The sequence below is a fragment of the Enoplosus armatus genome, chromosome 14 (genome assembly GCF_043641665.1).
Source record: "Enoplosus armatus isolate fEnoArm2 chromosome 14, fEnoArm2.hap1, whole genome shotgun sequence".
NCBI lineage: Eukaryota > Metazoa > Chordata > Actinopteri > Centrarchiformes > Enoplosidae > Enoplosus > Enoplosus armatus.
The window spans coordinates 17,958,802-17,979,898 of record NC_092193.1 but is presented as its reverse complement, the minus strand read 5'-3'; the positions used below and the strand labels follow the sequence as shown (position 1 = coordinate 17,979,898).

The 21,097-nt window shown below is 42.5% G+C and overlaps 1 protein-coding gene across 5 annotated transcripts; it reads right to left on the bottom strand.

The window, feature by feature from the left end:
• Positions 1 to 1,661: 1,661 nt before the first annotated feature.
• LOC139296615 (dynamin-3-like) lies at positions 1,662 to 20,441 on the bottom strand. 5 transcript variants are annotated; one of them, XM_070919074.1, is made up of 20 exons: positions 20,281 to 20,441; positions 18,015 to 18,088; positions 17,690 to 17,839; positions 16,152 to 16,355; positions 15,242 to 15,340; positions 14,928 to 15,088; positions 14,427 to 14,569; positions 14,102 to 14,237; positions 13,140 to 13,207; positions 12,297 to 12,435; positions 12,003 to 12,089; positions 11,270 to 11,340; positions 11,056 to 11,110; positions 9,430 to 9,543; positions 4,936 to 5,045; positions 4,076 to 4,190; positions 3,659 to 3,823; positions 3,114 to 3,337; positions 2,832 to 3,005; positions 1,662 to 1,704 (listed from the first exon to the last, which is right to left on the bottom strand). In XM_070919074.1, exons 1-20 carry the CDS (start codon positions 20,439 to 20,441, stop codon positions 1,662 to 1,664), a joined length of 2,493 nt encoding a protein of 830 aa, XP_070775175.1. The 5 variants fall into 5 exon arrangements, with proteins under 5 accessions (XP_070775175.1, XP_070775178.1, XP_070775179.1 ...); XM_070919077.1 differs by lacking the exons at positions 1,662 to 1,704; positions 2,832 to 3,005 and adding an exon at positions 10,776 to 10,777 and having other exon boundaries at positions 3,110 to 3,337; positions 4,082 to 4,190; positions 11,046 to 11,110; XM_070919078.1 differs by lacking the exons at positions 1,662 to 1,704; positions 2,832 to 3,005 and adding an exon at positions 10,579 to 10,610 and having other exon boundaries at positions 3,110 to 3,337; positions 4,082 to 4,190; positions 11,079 to 11,110.
• Positions 20,442 to 21,097: the final 656 nt, after the last annotated feature.

The window sequence follows — 21,097 nt, the reverse complement described above, 5'->3', positions numbered from 1 at the left end:
ATCTCCGAAACCCAGTGGCTTAAACAATAAAGACTTGGTTGACAAAGTGAGACATTATGAGGAAGAAGTTTATTGAGGAGCGATACAGAGACACAGAAAATAACAACTGATGCAATTCCCCAGTTTAACGTTATGCCCTCTGCTAAACAATGCCATCTCACTACAACTGGAATCATTTCGTTGTCGGTCTTCAGCAGATTTGTTCTTTTTTTTTTTCAACTTTCCAATTCTCTTTCTACATTTAGCTTTGGCAATACAGAATTGTAATTCATGCCAGTAAGGCAGTCTAAATTAGAGAGAAGAGAGCATTTAGTGAATAGAGACACAGAGAACGATTAAAGCGCTAAGAGCCTTGATGAGGTCTTTATAGTCCACAGGTACAGTATCTCCTTATCATTACCTATATACATCAGAACACAGTTTAGGCCCACATACACAATAACAAACTGACAGAGAAGCACTTGAACATTGACAATACCGCCTTAAGCTCTGACACAGCCGCTGACTCACTGACTGGCTTCAATGAGAGGAAATGAGCGAGGCTAAAGGGTTGAGAAAAGAGAAAGGGCGCTAGTTTGGGATGTGCATGTTTCAAACCTGAGAAAAAGGCTAAATGGAAACATGTAAACGCATGTTCTTTGTTCATTCAAGAGGGAACTTGTGTTTTGCCATGTTATATGTCAGTTTTTTTTAAAGTGGCAAGTTCCATCTCACCGGTCAGCGTCTGAATCTGAGTTTAAGGACGCAAGGGTCACAACTTGACCATTGATACAGCACAGGTGGACACCTATGACGGGGTTAAATGCATTATTGAGGCTGTTTCCATATAGAGAATACTGAAGGTGCTCCTCAGCCTTGCTATGTGTGTATGGCTGCTACTACAACACAGGAACAACTCACAAAAGTCCAACATTAAATTTACAACCGAGGGTTGTATGATTCATCATTAACAGCTTTGACCATGAAAACAAATACAACTGAAACGCCAACAAACGTGCAGACGGACAGCACATGCACACGCGTCCTCACACACACTCGTACACGGAGCTACTCGCGCACAAACACGCATGTACACACACATACTAAGATACAACTTCTGTTCCTAAGAGAACATTAAGCTGATAATTAACACTTAGGGGGGCATTATACAATAAATTAATACAATACTAAATCAAACTCAGCCTACATATAGGCAAATTAGTCCCTCCCCCATATACATACACACAAAACACACGCACACACACGCTACATACACACACTCCCATGCAATAAAAGCAGCTTATGTGCCATGCTGCATTTTGGAATGAGTAGGGCAGTACGACTGCTGAGCGTATTTTCATGTAGAAGCAGCAAGTGGGGGTAGTGGCTGACTTGGTGAGGGCTTTGTGTGTGTGGGAGGGGTAGAGGTTCCAGGGACTGATATTAGGTAGTGGATCTGCTAAGCAAACCTGGACCACAGGCAAGCAACAAGCGCACATACACATACACCACAAGACAAATACCATACTGTACATAGATATATGGACATCGTCACCTGGCAGGAAATCGAGGGTCAGGGGGTCAAAGACGTCAGTGTCTGCACTAAGGAGAGACCAGGACAGCAGAGCCATGGCTAAGAGGGGAGGGACGGAGATAAGGGTATGAGGAACCCGTTCAGATGTTTATGGTGGGGCTTGTCGTGTAGGAGATGGCGGGGGCCGCCGGCTTGTGGAGAGCATGAATGATAATGTGTAAGGAGAAGAGGAAAGATAAGAGATTGAAAAAATAAGAAAGAGAGAGGAAAAATGAGAGGAGAACAGTGACAAAAGAGGACAAGAAAAGAGAAGAGATTAGTCTTCAGTCTTCACACGGGTTTAAGAGATGCTATGTTCATGTGGCGAATATAACATACATAAAGTAAAAGGAATGTCTTCAAGATGGCACAAACTTCTTCAGTGTCTCAGACACAGTCAAAATTAGTGATGTAAAGATAGTGACTGGACATAGGAAGCACTAATGGAATAGTTCAACATTTTGGGAAATGCTCTTATTGGCTTGCTAAGAGTTAGATGAGAAGCTCAAAACCGCTCTCAACAACCGGTTAGCTTAGCTTAGCATAAAGACTGGAAACTGGGGGAAACAGCTAGCCTGGTTCTGTCCAAAAGTCTGCCACATAACCACCTGTCAAACCATAATGTGTTGTTTTACACTTCGCTTTTTCTACTGACTAAACAAACAAGATATAAAGTGTTAATTACTGAGCTTTAGAGGTGCTTTGGTTTCCTTTGGACAGAGCCAGGCTAGCTGTTTCACCCAGTCTTTGTGCTAAGCTAACTGGCTGTAGCTTCATATTCACCGTACAAACAAGAGACTGGTATCAATCTAAAACTCTTGAAAAATGATTCTTCCCAAAATGTCGAGCTAATCTTTAAAAACAAAAATGTGAGGCAGTGTAAAACATGGACATGTGCCACTGCAAAAGATGATTGTGTCAAGCAAACAATCTAACAAACTATTTGTTTAGTATTTCATCATATTATCAAAAACACACCTGTTGTTTCATTTTTATTGTTATTATTGTTATTATTTATTGTTTATTATTATATCATATATATATTATATTGTTACACAACTTAGAGGGGAGTCAGTGCTTAAGTCAACAGATCACATTTGATGGCTATAAAAGTATCAACTCTGGTGGCAGATAAGAAGCAGCTGTCAAGAGCAGCTGAGATATGATTCTGAGCAAGCAAGCTCGATAATGTATTATATTAGCAAAGAATGTGTGTATATATGTTCTTTAGGTTTTTTGCGTCTTCCCAACAGATAAGTTATGTGAAGGCTGTATTTACCTGGGGATGCTAGGAGGGGCCCTGTTAGGGCGGCTGGGAGCCTGAGGGCTGTCAGCACTGTTATTGAAGGGCCCCAGGGGTCCTGGGCGGTTTGGTGGTGGCGGGGCCCCTCGGGGAGCCGGGCGCTGGCCTGAAGACATCCTCCTAGGGGCAGTGGGGCTGGGGGGAGGAGACCTGCAGAAAGGTTAAGATATAGTATTGAATAAGGTTTATGAAAGAAGGTGTAGAAGAAAATAGTTACAGTACGCATGTATCTGATCAGTTTAATTCCAGTAATTTTACCTGCGACCACCCATCCAGGAGGTGTCAACAGGCGGAGGCATAGGGACGGTGATGGTGGAGGTGGAGATGTCACCGATGATAACCAGGGCCTCCTTCAGGGCCTGGTGGGTTCTCAGCACCTCGTCCCTCCTCTGGGCCTGCTCCTGGGACTCGTCCATCAGGGAATTCTGGTCACCTGTGGAGTACAGCTGGGCCAACAGCTCTGCATTGATGAAGTCCTTCACCTGGTGGCAGGAAGAGGTAGTGCAGGATGATGAATCATAATTGTGAAAATGAAGAAAAAGTACACGATGTCTATGTTCTTTGATGAAATTGAGTTTGTTGCACAGTGAACAAAGAATGTGCATGGATGAAATAAGCCAATAAATAAAAAGTATAAAAAAAAAAGAAAATGAAGAAAAAGGACAGGCCTTCTGATGGTCATTTTTTTTAATCATGTCACTATTATCATTAATGGAAGTAGTATTTTCACTGACAGTAACAACAAAGGAAAGCTGTCCTATAACGGCCAACATGAATGAAACATCTGAGTAATCTTTTCTTACATTGTTGATCATGAGATGCATGATGGTCTTGGGCATGAGGTCCCGGATGCACTTGTTGACAATAGCCATGTAGGAGTCCACAAGGTTACGGATGGTTTCCACTTTACGCTCCAGCTGAGGATCCATGGAGAAGTTATCTGTGGTGGTGGTGGTCTCACTCTCCACCTACAGAGGGAGAGAGGACAACAAGAGAAAAAAGGGGCCTACATTTACAGAAGATATTGAGTGCATTGTATGAATCTGATTTTAAAAATCAGTAACATAGGAGGTGGGAAATAAAACAATAATAATGTAAAAGAGGACAGGTAAATGAATAAATAATACTTAGGATCACACACAACAGGGGAACCAAAGCTATGAAACTGTCACTCTGGGAGTAAAAGACTAACTGAATGGAGAATGAATGAATTTGCTAACCGTAACGGTCTTCTCAGGATAGACCCCGGCACGTAGGAGAGAAGATTTCCAGCTGTCCACATCATCCTGAGAGTCACAGGCCAACTCCAGGGTGCGATTGTCCTTGTACACATTCCTAAGCACCACGACACAGGAGAACACGCGTTCATGGAAGTCAAAACTAATCATTTACACCACCATGTGTCAAAATAAACAAAAGTGAGGGAGTGTATTAAATAAAATAAACATTAAAATCATCTAACTAATCTATGCAAGTATTTAACAACATGTAGACAATGATCCTCATTGTTACAGAAAGGGTTCAGCCAAAGATATAAACTCTGACATCAGGAAGTATTGACTAGGTTATTAGGCTATGGGGGATATTTTGTTGTTTAACCCTTTTTTATGTTTCAAGTCTTTCAAATGGATGAAGAAATTGGAATTATCATAAAACGTTTTATAGAATGTTCTGCACCAATTACTAACAGTTACACTACTGCAAGACCTTCAAGTAACTTGGTTTTTCGAATAATTCCCTGCAATAATTCACTTTAATATGTGGTTTTACCCTTGTGAGGTGCATTTTGTGACAAATTGCGTGACTCTTTAATACAAAATATGAAAGACAAACTTGATAAAGGGAGCTGTAGGTCTATTGGAAATTGTTCCATTTTGTCCCAGCCTGCGATCATGCATACATACTGTACAAAACACATAATCCAAAACATATTTCAGCCGCTACACCAGCACACAGGCCTCGAACTCTCTTACTCCATCTACTGCATGGGACTGCTGTCAAAACGTTTTGTTTTATCTGCAGCCACATGAGCTGCAAATGAAAAAAAAGTTAAAATAAGATTTAAGATCTCCCAGCTGACCTTGACTCCGTATTGAAAATGCAGAATATGTGCTTGCTGGACATGAAACTCTTCTCCACATCGCGGACCTTCAGGTTGTCCAGTGGGAGCATGTACTTCTTCTCCTTCTCCTGTGAATGAGGAAAACAGAGGGTATGGATCATGAGCACGTTCATGACTAATGCAGTTTGCCCCGTTATTATGTAATGAAATGTTGTGCAATGAAATTGAAAGATTGTGCCCATAAGAGAAAGGTGAAATCAGGTTTTTTAAAGAGGGAGAGAGGGGGGTAAGCAAAGAGAAAGGGGGTGACGGGAGGGAGGAGGAATGGGGGAGAAATGAGAGTGGGAGGTAGGGAGGGGGGGTGGGTGGAGAAGGGGGAAGCAGAAACAGAGAAAGAAAAGGGAGAAGGAGAGCACATGTGGAAGTCATTACAGTGTGGGTCAAGACTCAGTCGTTCTTCACGGTGCGTTTTGCCGGAGAGAGCTGGTAGCTGAAGGCTGAGTAAACTCTCTGGCTGTGGTAAAGACGGGGAATACGCAGATTTATGTAAGCACTGGAGGTCCAGAGAGCTGCTCAAACACAGTGTTCATCCTCTGAGGTAGAAGCTCAAGCAGATTCAAAGAGGGCCTGTGACGGATGCTTAGGTTGACGCAACTCTGCCCTTAATTTTTACACTCCATCCTAGCCTCCATTTTTCTGAACTCTCTCTGTCTTTTTTTTTTTCTTTTATCCCTCCCCCTCTATATTTTTTCAATATTTTTTCTTTCCATTCCACAGGGGCCCACTTCCTGCCTGATTTTTTTTTTGAAGAAGAAGAAGAAGGAGGGAGAGAGAGAGCGAGGGAGAGAGATTAAATGACAGCCTGGCGTTAAAACCCAACATCTGGTAGTGCTTAGCAGCACACAGAGCACCAGGGAAGGAGGGAGAAGTTTAAGAGACGGAGGGTGAAGGAGGAGGCAAGACCAAGAAGAAGGCACACAAAAAGTGGATTTGCAAAAGATTTGCAGAAGAAAGCTCACATCTGGTCTGAAGGTCCGGAACGTGGTGGTAGATGGTCGCAGGTAAGAATTAAAGAGGATGAGGAGAGAGGGAAAAGGGAAGACAAGAAAACTCTGCAGACTCTTCTGGGTTGTATTCCCCAAGGGGTCACTACAGCCCATATATGGTCACATGGGTCCCCTCCCTCTTCCTCTTTCTTCCTCTCCCTTTCTCACTCACTCGCTCCCCCCCTTTCCGTCTCTCTCTCTCTCCCTTTCCCTCTTTTTTGTAATATCCCCTCCCTGAACGTGCAGCCAGTCTGTCCCAGTCGTCTGAGCGAATATGCCACGTCAAGGCTGGATACTCTTCATGGCCGGCGTGACCAAAACGGACCGCGAGGGGACCCAGAGCTCAGACGTTTTACCAAAACAAATAAACACGCCAAGAGACGTGCACCAGAGAGCCACGAGCGAGGATGAGGCGAATGGCAGTTTCGAGGGGTTCTTCTTCTCGATAGACGGGATCCTTGCTGCCAAAATGGAGAGGTGGCGAAGGGAGGGCACCAGACGACAGAGCTGCGAGCATCTGGAATGGCAGAAAACAGCACACAAGGCCTGGCTCTTAACTCCGGCTCCGTCCACCCAGTGTTCAGACTACCTGTTCATTGTCATACTGGTGTACAGTAGTCTGCACATTGGTTAGACTGGGCATGGACCCTCTTCTGTCAGTCTGTCTTTCTGTGTCGCTCTCTGTCTCTCTGTTGGCATTTCAGGTCTCCAAGATGTGTGTTTTTTGTGCATCTGTTCCTTCCTTCTCACCCTTTGCTATTTTTAATCTATTTATAATCTGTATGTGATCTGTATGCGTCTGTATTTTGTCCTGAGTGCATTCTAACACCCACCCCTTCCTTTTCACTTATCTTTGGAATAAACGTACCAATCACCAATTTTCAACACTAACTGCAGATTTGACAACTTGCTGTGAAAAACCAAGGTTTTAAAAAAAAAGAAGAAGAAAAATCAAAATTTTGAGCCAGAATGATAAAAGATTTAAAGCCAAAAAGTCACAAAAATAGCGAGCTCACGTAATTTATAGCATGAATGAGTAAGTGTGCAGGCTGCTAGCCTGGTGCTCTGATGAAGATGTGGTCCACTGGAAGGGGGGAGGAGCGAATGCGGCTGCAAAAGCATCTAACACAGACCAAAGGAACGAGGGCCAATCAATCAAGTGGAGTTTGAAAATACAGTCAGACACCTCCAGTGAAGTTATTTCAGTGGGTGGCCAAAATGGACTTGGAAGACTTAAGGCAAAGGACACTGTGTATACTAGATTGCTGTGGCGTCAAATAACAGCACAAAGCTGGTAGGAAAAGTGTTTTGCAGATGGTGCAAGAAATACACGAGCAAAAGCCCCAATGCACAAAGAATATATGTACACATTTGAAAAGTCAGTTAAATGAGTGTTAGCTTGTGTGTTGTTGGTTTGTGGTGTAAAGTATGAAAAGTGTGGGCATGCAACTTTTTTCACTGTTGCATGTGGAATCTTACGCATTGTGAAGTGATAGCCGGTTATGAAGCTGACGGGTGGGGGGTATTGATATTTAATAGAGGGGTTTCTCTCTGCTGAAACACTGGAGGCTGATGTTTGGATTAAAAATTTGTGATTTTCCTGCCAAGAATGCGAGCAGTTCCAAAGTAGCTGCCAACCACACCAAGAGAGGGGAGGAGGATGCGTGTATGTGCATCTGTGCACGCGTGTATGCGTATGTGACTATAGAAAGTTCACGGAGTGTAGAACAGAAATATACAAGGCGAAAGCCACAGAGTCTATAATTTCCTATATTACCACACTAACGTATCAAATGACAATCTGTAGACCCAATGCTGCGCAGCCCATGTGCTGTCTGTGGGCTGAGTATGCTTTCAGATATTTTGGGTGTCTGCGAGTGAACATTTGGTTAGGATTGGGACTGCTCCAAATTTGCAAAGACGAAGCGAATGCCTGAACTCCCAGTGGAAAGAGGTGGGGAAAGAAGAAAGAGAGAGAAAAGAAGGGAAACTCCGAGACAATGGGAAAGATAAATGGAAAGAACGGGTGAATGACAGAACCGTGGCCAAACTCCTCACGTATGTAATTCATACAGTAAACTGCTCCATCACGGTGGTGATTCTTCAACAAATGCTCACAAATAGTGAACTGGCCACATGTTTAGTTGACCTACATTAAAGTGGAACCACACATAAAAATCTAGTTTACAGTCACGGCTGAAGACAACACTATTGTCTCTGTCAATTTGTCTTTTTAGCATAAATACAAATTCTGCTCTGTGTGTCTCTCTTGGAACCCTGGACAGAGACTAAACAAGGTCCAGTAAACAAACAGCGATGCAGCAACAACACCGACTGGCTGAAGGAGTTGTAGTGTGTCTGCCTATCTACACTTGCTGTGCAGAATATCCTCCAACCTGTACAGCAGGCACAGACAGGCAGATAGACATCAGCCCACCAAATAAGCCAGCAGCATGGACCAAGTGGTGGGTGCAAACCGGGTGCTTCCCTCCAAAATAACCAGTATGCTGTTGCTGATAATGGAAATAAAAAAATAATAAACTTTTGATTAAAAAAAAAAAAAAAACATCCTAGAGATCCGAGTCATTTTTTCACCACAGGTATGTGTGAAGTGAATTACTGGTTCCATTCTGCACAACATCAGACTGACGTTCATCAGTCTTTGTTGATTTTATGTGCAATATATATATATACTTCATTAAAAGAGTTAAGTACAGGAAGAGAAATTCCACAAAGAATATTTTTCACATTTTCGCGACCATTTGCTGCTAAAATTGATAACTTTGTCTCCCTGCTGTTTGGTGCTGAGCAGGTAGTGTATAGTGAATCTATGGACCACGGATCTATTATTGCAAGTCATTATTAGTCTTATTATTATTGCTGTCATTATTAATATTGTTATCATTTTATTAATATTCATATTATTACTCCTGCCATTACCATAACTATTACTTTACATCTCTATGTGGAACTTGCATTGTGCTACTGCATGTTCCCTTTCCTTTCCTCCTCTCTCTGTGATGACTGCCCACCCGGAGCCTGGTTCTGCTCGAGGTTTCTGCCTGTTAAAAGGGAGTTTTTCCTTGCCACTGTCGCCAAGTGCCTGCTCATGGTGGGAACTGTTGGGTTTCTGTAAATAATATTATTATAGAGTACGGCCTAGACCTGCTCTATATGAAAAGTGCCCTGACATAACCTCTGTAATGATTTGGCACTATATAAATAAAATTTAAATGGCTTTTTTGCTAAAAACAGCTGCCTGCTGCGGCCAAGAATGACGCTATGAGAGTTGTGAGTTGCCAGAAAAAAAAAAAAACAATGAGCTGAAAGATGGTAAAATGCTCCGTAATGCTAAAGGGGAACTGCAGAGTGTGGTGATAATTCTCTGTGGGTTTGTTATTAGGAGCGGTCCCTTTCCATCCATTGTTATTATAGAAAGTATTGATAATAGCTGCTTTAAACTCACCTCATCATCCTTAAACCAGGAGAGGCTCTCAGCAGTCAGCACAAACCAGTACTCCTTGGCTCCTCCCTTCATGATGCTGATGTTGTTGATGGTCAGCCAGCCTTTGCGAATGACCTGAGGGGAGGGAAATAGTTGTAATGTTGTAAAAAAAAAAAAAAAAAGTAAATAAATTTAAAAAACAAGAGGATGACATCTGTAATAATTTTATTAAAAAAAACAACTCACTCAACTCTAAGACAACAAATCTGTACAACTTATCATGGCTAAAGCTGGCACAAATTAATTAATCTGTGCAAGTCATCAATGCATGAATTGCGATGAAATGTGTGTGAAGGTCAGGTTAGGCGTGTCATTGTGTCTTGGTGATTCACTCAGAGCCTAGCATGTGACTGTGCATGTCAGTGCAGTCTCATTCAAGGAACCGTGTTCACAATGCCTCAAGCAGGGGCCCGTGTTAGCTTGTTAAGTGACCATTGTGTTAGGTGCTTCAAGCACACAATAAAGCGTGTGTGTGTGTCAACTGTGTTAGGTGTATTAACCCCACAAGCCCTACGTAAACAGGCCTGCGGGCACAGTGCCAAGTGATTATTAGGTTAGATTACTGTCAGTCTTGCACCGCCTAAGACTCACTAAGGAGGTTACCCAAATCATTACAAAGCCTTTCTACCATAGGCACAAATTAGAGGGCTGTTTTGTGCCTGGATCCATGGCACCTTTAGTTGTAGATATTTGAATTGCCAAACCAGGGAACATTTTAATTTCTATTGGTCTAGTTGGCAACCCCTTGTAGTCTGCGGACGTTGGTGGGTGGAGGGGGTGTTAGAGAGTAAACGGTTAGATAGTAAACTCTTACAATCAGGCCTGATGCGGGAGGAGAGGAGGCCTGCAACAGGAAGGAATGTGGGGGATTTAGAAAACCTTGTGGCACTAAAGAAAATGGAACTTTTCCAGTGCAACTTGTCTTAAAGAAAATACCCCAACAGTAGCTTACACAGCCAATTTGCCACTCTTGTCCTGTCATAGTGGAAAGCGAGAAAATGACAGGGTCTTATGCAGCTGGAGAGCTGGAGAGCACCACACAATGGGCAGAAGTGTTACTGCAGGAACAAATGACATTGCAAACCATAACCCACAATGAACGATACTCACCAACAGACACCCATAAGAGGGCAGCTGAGATTCTCACTAAGGGATGGGGATGAAATGCAAAGTGGCACCTTGATGACACAGGAAGGGTTCAAACAAAGGGAGACGTCTCAACAACAACACCAGTGATGATGGTGGCATAAAGTAATAGAACCCAATGTGATTCTTTTACTGAGATAAAATCAAAGAAGCAAACAAACCACTGTGCACAACTGGTGCCCCACTAAACATAATACAGCATGCATGACTAAAATGTAAAATAATAATTAAATAAAAAATGTATAGAACATATAATTTCTGCAATGCCAAAGAGTTTCTGAAACGAAAGAGTGTCTTGGATCAGATCTCTTTCATTTCAGCATCTCTCTGTTTTGATTGTCTCTGCAGCAGCCGTCCTGCAGCTATGTGGGTGTACAGAACTCCCTTGACCTTGTGCCCCTGCTGTTTGTGTGCGACACACGAGACGTGACAAATGCTCACCTGATTTCCTGCTGAACTCTGGCTCTTATTAGTCTGACTGCTCCTCTGCTGCGCACTGCGGTGGAGAGACAAAGGTGAGAGAAAGGTGGATGTAGAGGAAAGAGAAGGACATGACAGGGGTAAAAGGAGTCAATGTTTGTTTTCACCAGCTTGACTTGTTTGAACATAAACAAATTGTCATGGTGGAGTTGAGCTAATAGATGGGAGTCCTTACTTAGCAAAGCCAATGAAGTCTTCGTGGTTGGTGTTGATGTAAGAGAGCTGGATGTCTATCAACAGCAGGACCTGTAACAACACGAAACATTTAACATGAAGCGAGTGTAACTCATTCTTAAAAGAATACAGTAGCTGAACATTTTGGGAAAGACCACTCTCATGTCTCAAGGGTAAATATGTAGCTGTATGTATGTTAGCTTACTAGCACAAAGCAGCTAGCTTGTCTCTGTCCGGCACGTAAAACCACAACTGTACAGATTGTACAGATTAAACAACGAGATATGTTTTAATAAGTGTTGATTAGTGAGCTTTAGAGGTGCTGGTACGTGGATTTTGTTACCTGCGGACAGAGCCAGGCTAGCTGTTTCCCCCTGTTTCCAGCCTTTGTGCTAAGCTAAGCTAACCAGCTGTAGGTAGTAGCTTTATATTTACTGTACAGACATGAGAGTGGCATTAATCTTCTTCACATAAGCTTATTTCCCAATTATTTCTTCAAATATATTGTTATACAGTATGTATATTAATAGTAATCGATTTGGATAATTGGTATCTTGTTTGTAAATCTATAACATTACAATTACAGATATGGATATAGATCTCTCCATACGAAGGAAAACTGGCTACTGACGTGATCTTTGCGTGCATTCAGTATGTGCATATACAGTACATGTCACAGACCTTCCCCCATAAACAAGTGGTTATGTCCATAACAGCAAACGAATGAGTGTTACCTGGTCCTTGGCCCGACTCTCTCTGTCTCGGATATGAGACGTCACAATTCTCTCCGTTTCCTCTCGCAGCGTGGGGAAGCATTCCAGCTGAAAACACATCACACAGCTTATCACTACTTCATGAGGAAAGTGGAATAATGAATAATAAAAACCAAACTCAGAAACAAGCTGAAAACAGAATTTTTCAACAGGGAGCTCATCTTTAATTTTTCTCTCTTTCAATCATTTTTCAATTGAAGTTTCTTTCATTCACCCATCCTTTATCAACTGTTCTTCCCTTCAAACATGAGTTACCTTGTTGGAGCACTGGCGCACTGTGTTAATCAGCTCCTGGATGACCATGTCCACGCACTTGACACAGGGCCCCTTCAGCTTTATGACCTGCTTCTTAACAATGGCCTCAAACGCCATGTCTGGGGTGAAAAGTCCAGTCCTGAAACCCACCGAGAGGAAGAGAAAAAGTGATGAAAAGTGGCTCCATCTACTTTTATTTTGGTACAACCAGTAGCCACCATAGACTTCATACTGTATACAGTCTGTGGTTGCAATAATAAAGGGGTCAGTGCCAAAACTCATGGGTAGATATTGGACCTGTTATTGTTTTTGGAGGGAATTCAGGCTAAAATGTGGTGTTTCTTTAAATGTCCGATTCTCTCTCACTTGGGTGGCAATTTCACCGGTTGTGGTGGCTAACCGCTGCTGAACCAAGATAGAAACACACTGAGAGGCTGAACTGAACATAAAAAAAGAAAGAAGGAAAGACGACATGCTCCTCCCTTGTTCATAAATTGCCATCCAAACCATTGGTGTGTTTTTAGGCTGTTGGTAAACCAAATTCAAACATCTGCACTATTTGTAACTTGTTATGATGTTTGCCACATCAACGTTAATCTGCTTGACTGTCTGTGAATAAATGTATTGATACATTTTTAATGTTAACAGGCAGAAAGACGAGAGTGGTAGCATCACTGGTTAAAATCAAATATATATGTTAAATATATACTCAGAGGAAATATATATATATATATTTGGAGGAAATGTGAGCCTTTTGGGGAAAAAACTGATGTGTAGGGGGTATAGAAAATGAAAAATGTATTTTGACAATCTCATATTTTAGTTTAGTCGACAAATTCCTACCTGATACCGTGGATGTTCTTGATGGCATAACTGATCTCGCGACGCATCTCCTTCTCATCACACTCCATCTGAGGGGAACAGAGAGGAGGGGCTTAGACAGTGGATACAGAGAATAGAGTTGTACAACTGTAAAAGATGAGAAAAAGCACAACAGAGATAAGAGAGAGAGAGAGAGAGAGAGACAGACAGAGACAGAGAGACAGAGAGACAGAGAGACAGAAAATAGTACCAAAAGCTGTATTTGTAACCCATTATTGATAATGGTGAAGCTATTTAGGATCATTCAAAAGAAAATCTCAAAAGAGAGAACATAAGAGGCCGTTATACAATGTGTGTGAGGAGCAGCGTGTGTGTGAGCTGTCGTTTAGTCTTATATTCAGCCTTCAAGACTTAGTTGTCTTAAAATGAGAAGAAAAAAAGTTAAATTGGGGTGTTATTATTTCAGATGTTCCCTGTGCAGTTTCCTCTCTTTCAGGAGTTTTCTAGAGATGAGCGTCACTATCTTTAAACACGACAGAATAAGGCAGATGACTGCTGCAGCTTTAGCAATGTGGGGGCATTCACATCCTGCAATTAAAACATGACACATTGTGGAATTGTAGTAGAGATTGAATACATTTAAATCTGACAACTTTAAGCTCCATGTTCACACCATAATCATAAAGTATAATTAATGTTCAATAAATAAATTAAATGTGAAAAAATCCAAATAGTTAACATTTATTTAGAGACTGTTCTATTTGTATGTGGTCAAAGTTTTCAGAGGGCATGTTGGGGAGATTTGGACTGGCTACGGGCGTGAGATGAGTGCACTAATATCAAGAAAATAACACCTGATGTGTGGAAAGAAACCATTTGTATTTGAAACATGTCAAGTTAAAAAAAAATGTGCTGGTCAGAAATGATTTGTTTGTTTGTTTTTTGCAGAGCCATCTTCTTGTATGTGCAATACATATTATCACCTTGACCAGTTCAAAGGGGAATCGCTCATGGAAGATGCGGTTGATCTTTGCTCCGCCAGACAGCTCCACTGTGTCCACCTGATCCCCTGAGCCCTCAATCCTTTTCTCAAAGTCCACAGAGAACTGCTGCACCATCCTGACAACAACAACAACAACAACAACAGGAAATATATAATAAATAAAAGACCAGCAATGACCTCTAAAATATAAGTTGATAAGCAATGGCTGCTATGGAAGAAGGTAATTACTTCTAGAGAGGGATACTTTGTTTGTATAAACTTAATCTAATGCAAATGCTCTTGTTGTGAGAAAATGGGGCACTGACTGCAGCAGCTGCTTGGTTTTGCGGGATGGGTCATCAGGTCGGTATCCCCGGTATTCCTCGGCCTCCTTGTCCAGAGCCAACAGCTGGGACTGCAGCTTGCTGCGGAAAGCTGGCAGGGTGTCCCGGATGTGGTTGGTCAGTTGCTATAGAGACACAAAGCCAGCAAAATTACAATCACACAGGCATGTCAATAAGTAGATTATGTTATTGGCATTTTGGCTGTATAAAGCGATTTATCTACCAAGACTGTATATTTCACTGTAATCAAAGACGATGCATTCATACATTAACAATGAGGAGAAAGTGTGGAATGTCTGTCTGAGTGAAGTTATAAATTATTAGGAGCTGAACTTGAAAGAGCGAGAGCATTTTCCACCTGACAGTCTTGTATCACCCACACTGGTGTGCTGTACAATAGAAGCATAAAAAAAAAAACCAAGGCCGTCCTCTAATTATATAAAGTGCATTGTTGGAAAGCACCAGGAGTAAATCCATGATCACCTCGTTGAGCACTCTCTGCAGGCGTGGGGTGCCCATTTTATCAGCCATGTGCCTGTATGACGAGTGGGACAAAAAGAACTTCCTCTCAGCCTCCAAAGCTGCCTTGATGTCTTTCTTCCCGTCGATGTCCTTCTGACTGCGATTCACCACTCCAATGTAACCTGGGAATGAATAAGCACGGAGAAATAATGAATGGTAATCGCGGGAGACAAAGGCAGCAGTAACACGAGCGAGATGAACAGAAAAAACAAGCAGTGGAAGCGAAAGACGTTATTGGATACTGTGATTAAGAACACAGGGAGAGGATTTCGCACCTCTTCGCAGCGGCAGCAACTTGTTCTCCAGTACATCTCGGGCGTCTGTGCCCTCGTCCATTAAATCCAGCTTGGTGATTACTCCAATAGTCCTCAGACCTGGAAAGGTGGTCAAAAAAGTGGAAGGATGTAATGGTAATGCTTTAATGCGAAAATGTGAGTTTATACTGCTTTTCTCTGTTTTATATAATTGTAAATTGAATATGTTTGGAATGCCCACTTTGCCAGGTTCCTACTCCAGCTACTCTAGCTTCCTGTCCTTTATTCCTTCCCTCTCCTCTACTTCTTTCTTCTTCTTTACTCATATTTAATTCTACTTCTGCCACTTCATCCTTTCCAAGCATCTTTGGCTGTTAGCATCCACTTCTCTATGTGTTCCCTCCTGTATTTTTCCATCTCACTGTCCTTGTCTGATATCATTCGTCCCCCAAGGTTACTTCATCCAAGCTAATTCATCCTCTTCTCCTCTCCTGTGCCCTCCTCTCCTGTCTGAAGGTCAGACTCTTTGGGCATTACATTAAGTTGATTTGTTTCTCCTTGCCCTTCCTCGTTATCCCACTTCCAGTGTCTCCTTCTCCTTAGGAAAAGGAGACTCTTTCAGATAAACCCTTTCTCTCCTTACTCATTTATCTTTTGATGCCCTCCTTATCCTTCATTTTCCCCTTCTCTCAGCCCCTCGTTTCTAATAATAATGTGACACTTGATCGATCCCTGTAGGGAAATTCTGCTTCCACATTCAGAGAAGTCAAAGGACAAGGTCAGACACTGACCATCATCCCTGCAGCTGATAGAGATTCGATGTCTTATTTCAGATCCGTCTCACCAACCACAAGGCCACCTTTTCCGTGCTAGATCTCTCCTACAGCCCCCTCTCCAGTATCCTTTCCATGCCCTCACACCCTTGCCTTACCCTGTGGATCGACGTCCTTTGACAGTTTAAGAGCGTCAGAGTTGGCCAGGTCAGTGTTGGCCGGAGTGACGGCCAGGATCAAGCAGCTCTCTCTGGTGATGAACTGCAGGATCATGTCCCTGATTTGCTGCTCGATGTCCACAGGCTGGTCTCCAACCGGCACCTTAGTGATCCCCGGCAGGTCGATGAGAGTCAGGTTCAGCACTGCACGGTCAGAGGAACGCAATATAAGAAGAGCTGGCCATACCTGTGTGACATTTCTGTGGCCTATTGTTAGTCATAGGGGGATCTTCATTCTTTCCTAAATGTTTTTTTTAGCTGGGATGGTTCCCTATAGCTTTAGCATTGCCCCCTACAGCAGGAAAAAATAGAAATACTATGAAATCATATATTTGTCAGCCTGTCCACAACAATTAGATCTGTATTTAGACAAAAAACAAAAGCCCAAAATACCACAATACAAATATCCAAATACCAGCTAATCTTTAAACTTGAATAAACTTATCATGGAACCAAGATTGAGTTGCTGGGCTGCTAGCTACTGCTAGTCATTACTAGCATGTTGCACCATTAAAACTTAATGTCTTAGTTTGGCTAGACATTAGTAATGAACTGTAACTGAACTTCCAAATATTTTATTTTATTTTTGGGGGGAAAAGCTATATAATAAACCTAGCAAAATTACAATCCTTTGTAAATGTAGATATTACTTTGCTTTTTGTTAGCAGTATTAATGCAATTTAGTAGGACTGGGGAACAACGCTATCTGATTACGTTAGCTAACCTAACCAACGACATTTAAGCTAACGTAATTAACATAATGTTTTGTAGTTTGACGTATTTAATACATAGGTCAGATATATCAACCATAATTAACTAACATTACCTCTTCTACTCTTCACCCTAAACTGGTTATATGTTAACAAGCAGGTTTTGGCAGCTACACCTGGCAGTTTGCCAAGTATTTGGTTTAAATATGTAGTAACAACTAACCTCTACGTAATTTAGTGAAGAGTCATTCTCCATTTAGTAATCTTAGACTTAGCTACATTATAACTAGGCTACGTTTGAACTCACTAAACTGCTGGTGCGACCGCCTCCAGGAGCTTATAGCTAACTGCTGATAATTCTGTGAGAATCGCTCTGTGAGAACCAGAAAACTCACTTTTATCTGTCCATGTTTTTCACAAAGATGAAAATGTCCTTCTTAAAGCACTTTAGGCCTTGTTATTAATTGTCAATTAACCCAGCATCTGTATCTCAGCATTTCAAGACGTAAATCGAATGTTCTTGGATGTTTACTGTAACCTACATGTTATCAGTTATCAGCTATTATGCTAGCTATCAGCTAATAGCTATAAATTCATTCCAATTCCAACAATTTAGTTTTATTCTGAATGGAGCTCTGCAAGTGGCAGAGGATCACTGATGGAAGCGAGAGTATGATGACTCACAGCTTGTCACAATCTATTTGGATGAAAAAGTGTTATTGTGTGCTATTACAGTGAAAGGAAGGAAATTGAGTTATGACTTCACACCGTGTGGGGAATAAACCCGCAGGTTGATGGGGACGGGAGATATGCCCTTGTTGGCCCCCGTGGCACGATCCGTCTCGGCCTCGATCTCTTGGCGAACCTCATCGAAGTCTGTGAACTTCTTCCCTTTGCAATGGAGGAATTCAGCCCATTCTGAGAGGATGAAAGTGAAGAGTGCATAACTGAGATTAGTGGTGGCTGTTCTGCATGTGTAAGAGAGGAAAATAATGTGAGATGCCAGTGTGAGAAGGGAAAAAAAAGCAGTACCATTTAAAAAGGGGAGAGCGGGAGGATGCATGTGTGGGTGTGTAAATGTGCGTGCGCCCACCTGCAGTGGCGCTGATAAGCTGCAGAACCAGGGGCCTGCGGGTGACAATACCAGATCCACGTGGCAGAAAGTCCCTGAGGAAAGACAGCCAATCAAACCTCATTATCATTATCATCATTATCAAACCACTGCCAATGTAAACATTTATCAAAGAGTGTAGGCATGGCTATAAGTAGCATAATAATGTCTTCATCTTGAGGCTTTTTTCTTTGAATTCTTAAAGGGCAATTTTCTTATAATTGCACCCTATATTATGGCGGCCAGCTACTTAGAGCCTTCAATATCACTCATCTGGTATGCTATAAGCCAGTTGAATACAGTTTGAGTGGAATAGGGGCCATTTTAAAACACAATAACTCCTGTAGCTTTCAGCTGCTGCTGCTGCTCCAACCAAGTGCTCTAACACTCCATCACAGTGCAGTGACTATCTAACCTGATAAACAACAAGTCAAAATGAGCAGCTGCACTGCTGAGAAGAAGCTTCCTCATTTAAAAACGATGACTTCACCATTTCCTGAGGGGTTCCTCACCAACTCATTTTGTGTGTGTGTGTGTGTGTCCATGCACGCATGAGCATGCCACACACCTGACAGCCATCACGACTACCTCCTATGCTAAAGGTCTGTTCCAAGAAACCTTATTAACACATATTGACCCTCAGAACTCCCTCAAGTGGAATGAGTTAAAAAAAGACGAGCCCACTACTTGTCCATTCAGCACTGTGCAAAGCCAGTTCTGGACAGATGGACCATTACTCAGCAGCACAACTCTCAGTGAGGGCTGGAACAGGACAAAATCAATGCATCCATCTGGAACTGTACACATGTATGTTAGAACTGCACAAGAAAATGAACTGAAGACAATTTAGCTAAATAGTTTTGTAAAATGGTGGTTAAAGAGGTACTCCGGTGATTTAGTGTTGCACTTCCACTAAGTTGTGGGACTTATGAGAGACAGTGACAAAAAAAAGTGGTCAAAATTGAAGCAGCAGAGGCTGAGATATTCAGACATTTAGTCCCCACCATGACTCAAGATCCAAAAACAGTGGATCCTACATTTCCCATAATGCAATTTCCCTCAATAGCATCTTTCATTAGACCTTCCCTGCTCTCATCTTTCAAACTCAATGCCCCCAGTTTATAACACATGTTTTCTGTCAAATAATAAGCCTAACTGAAATAATCCTGATGACATCATCATAAAATAGCCCTGATGACATCATCCGAGTTATTTACTCAGACGTTAGCAAGCTCCCTCCAGAGCCACAGAAGACATTACACAGCTACAGGTTTCACAGGCTGAGTAGTGCTCTCCATGATGAATAAACTGACCTTTACGTGTAAAATCTGTGGAGGGACCCTTTCATTTGTTACATATTATAACAACTGGTGCGGACACTGCACAAACAAATGATACAATACAATAAATGAATCAATTTAGAGCAAATCCTGAGATGCAGAGATTTGAACTCTTCTTTATTGTTAGAAAATTGATGGATACTAAAACTAGCCTTGAAATAAAAGGTCCTCTCCGACAAAACAGAATGGTACCATGTTACTGAGCAGAAAATCAGACAAAAGCATGTCTTATAGTAGCTATTGGGCAGCTGTTGTGGGACCTGGGTGCACTTTTGTTTCTGATACATTTTGTAACTTAAATAAAATGATGTTACCAATAAAATTGCATTCCTGGTTGGGGAAGGGCTTGATCCTTATGCTGAAAACAAATATAATTCAATTCAAAGGCAGCTGCTCATAATTTATTTGTTGTGAGTGACCAATATCCAGGGCGGGATGATGAATATTCATGTGTGTTTTCAGGAGTGGGAGCTGACACTGCTGCATGTACAGTAGGATGATGATTTGAAATGGTTACATGCAGCTATGTGTCTCTGCAATCTGCATTTTATGCAACGCAGAAGATGACACTATGATTCTCACAGGGTCGGCCGGCATATTAATGCCTTTGCAAGGATGCTTGGAAACTGAAAAAGCAATGGATATTTCTAGGACTGGATTGGGCTGAAATCCCTAAGGTGCTGCTGTAACCCAAATACAGCTAGCTTCCTCTGTTAGCAGCCACAAGACACTTTGTGTGTTTTTTAAAAAAAAAAAAAAGATCTCATCACAAGGTGCAACAGCAGTGACTTAAAGCTGAGGAGAGATGGTTTGAACTCTGCACAGAGAGATTGGCCCCATAGGCCTCTTATGTCATCCTCAAGGTTAACGGGAGAAGGGATTATCCTATTTGTGGTGGTCAATTTTACCTGCCTACAAAGTTCTCCAGCACGGAGCTCTTCCCTGCGCTCTGGCCGCCGACCACTGCGATCTGCGGCAGGTCCAGGTTGCATGCCTGCCCGATGGAGCTGAAGGCATCCTGCAGCTTATTGACCAGCGGGATCAGGTCCTCCATGCCACGGTTTCCCATGGTGCCTTTAGACGGAGGGACTCGGGATCAGCGAATGGAGAGAGAGAGAGAGAGAGAGAGAGAGAGAGAGAGGAGGAGGAGGGAGGGAGATGTGTCGCTGTTATATTAGTCCAGGATACCGCGGTGCTTGTTGATGTAGTGAAGTCATCTAGCCGCGCATTGCCCCGAGCCAAGCGAGGGTCGGACCGACTGTGGAAGCAGAGAGGAGGGGGGGGGGGGGGGGGGGGGGGGCAGAAAAGAGAGATATGAACAGACAGGGACAGACAATTGCGCAGTTGCTTACCACAACCACCATAACCTCTATCTCTCTCTCTCTCTCCCTCTCTCTCTCTCTCTCTCTCTCCCTCTCTTGCACACACACACACAAACACACACACACACATACACAGCGAGCCGCACGAAGCCTATAGTTTCAAGGGCATCTGGTGAGTGGAGCTGCATAGGCTCCATACAGTCACAGTGAACGAGCCCGTGCGCTCAAGGCTCCACAAATCACGCTCACTAAATAAAGGTAAAACAAAGCGTCGCCCGCTGCCAGCAGATACACAATAGAAAAGAGTGTCAGCTGACAGCATATCTCAGCTGTAATCACACATTATAGCACTGTGTTGCTGTGAGCCTACCCCGCCTCAGGATTCCCTCGGTGTTTTTCGGTG

Bases quoted from the DNA above. Each gene is read 5' to 3' on its own strand.
- LOC139296615 (XM_070919074.1), bottom strand. From the start codon at position 20,441: ATGGGAAACCGTGGCATGGAGGACCTGATCCCGCTGGTCAATAAGCTG. The intron at 12,090-12,296 runs GTAACTCATGTT...ATGTGTTTTCAG, and splicing joins TGCGCCAGTGCTCCAACAAG to CTGGAATGCTTCCCCACGCT. The intron at 3,006-3,113 runs GTAAAATTACTG...ACCTTTCTGCAG, and splicing joins TCCTGGATGGGTGGTCGCAG to GTCTCCTCCCCCCAGCCCCA.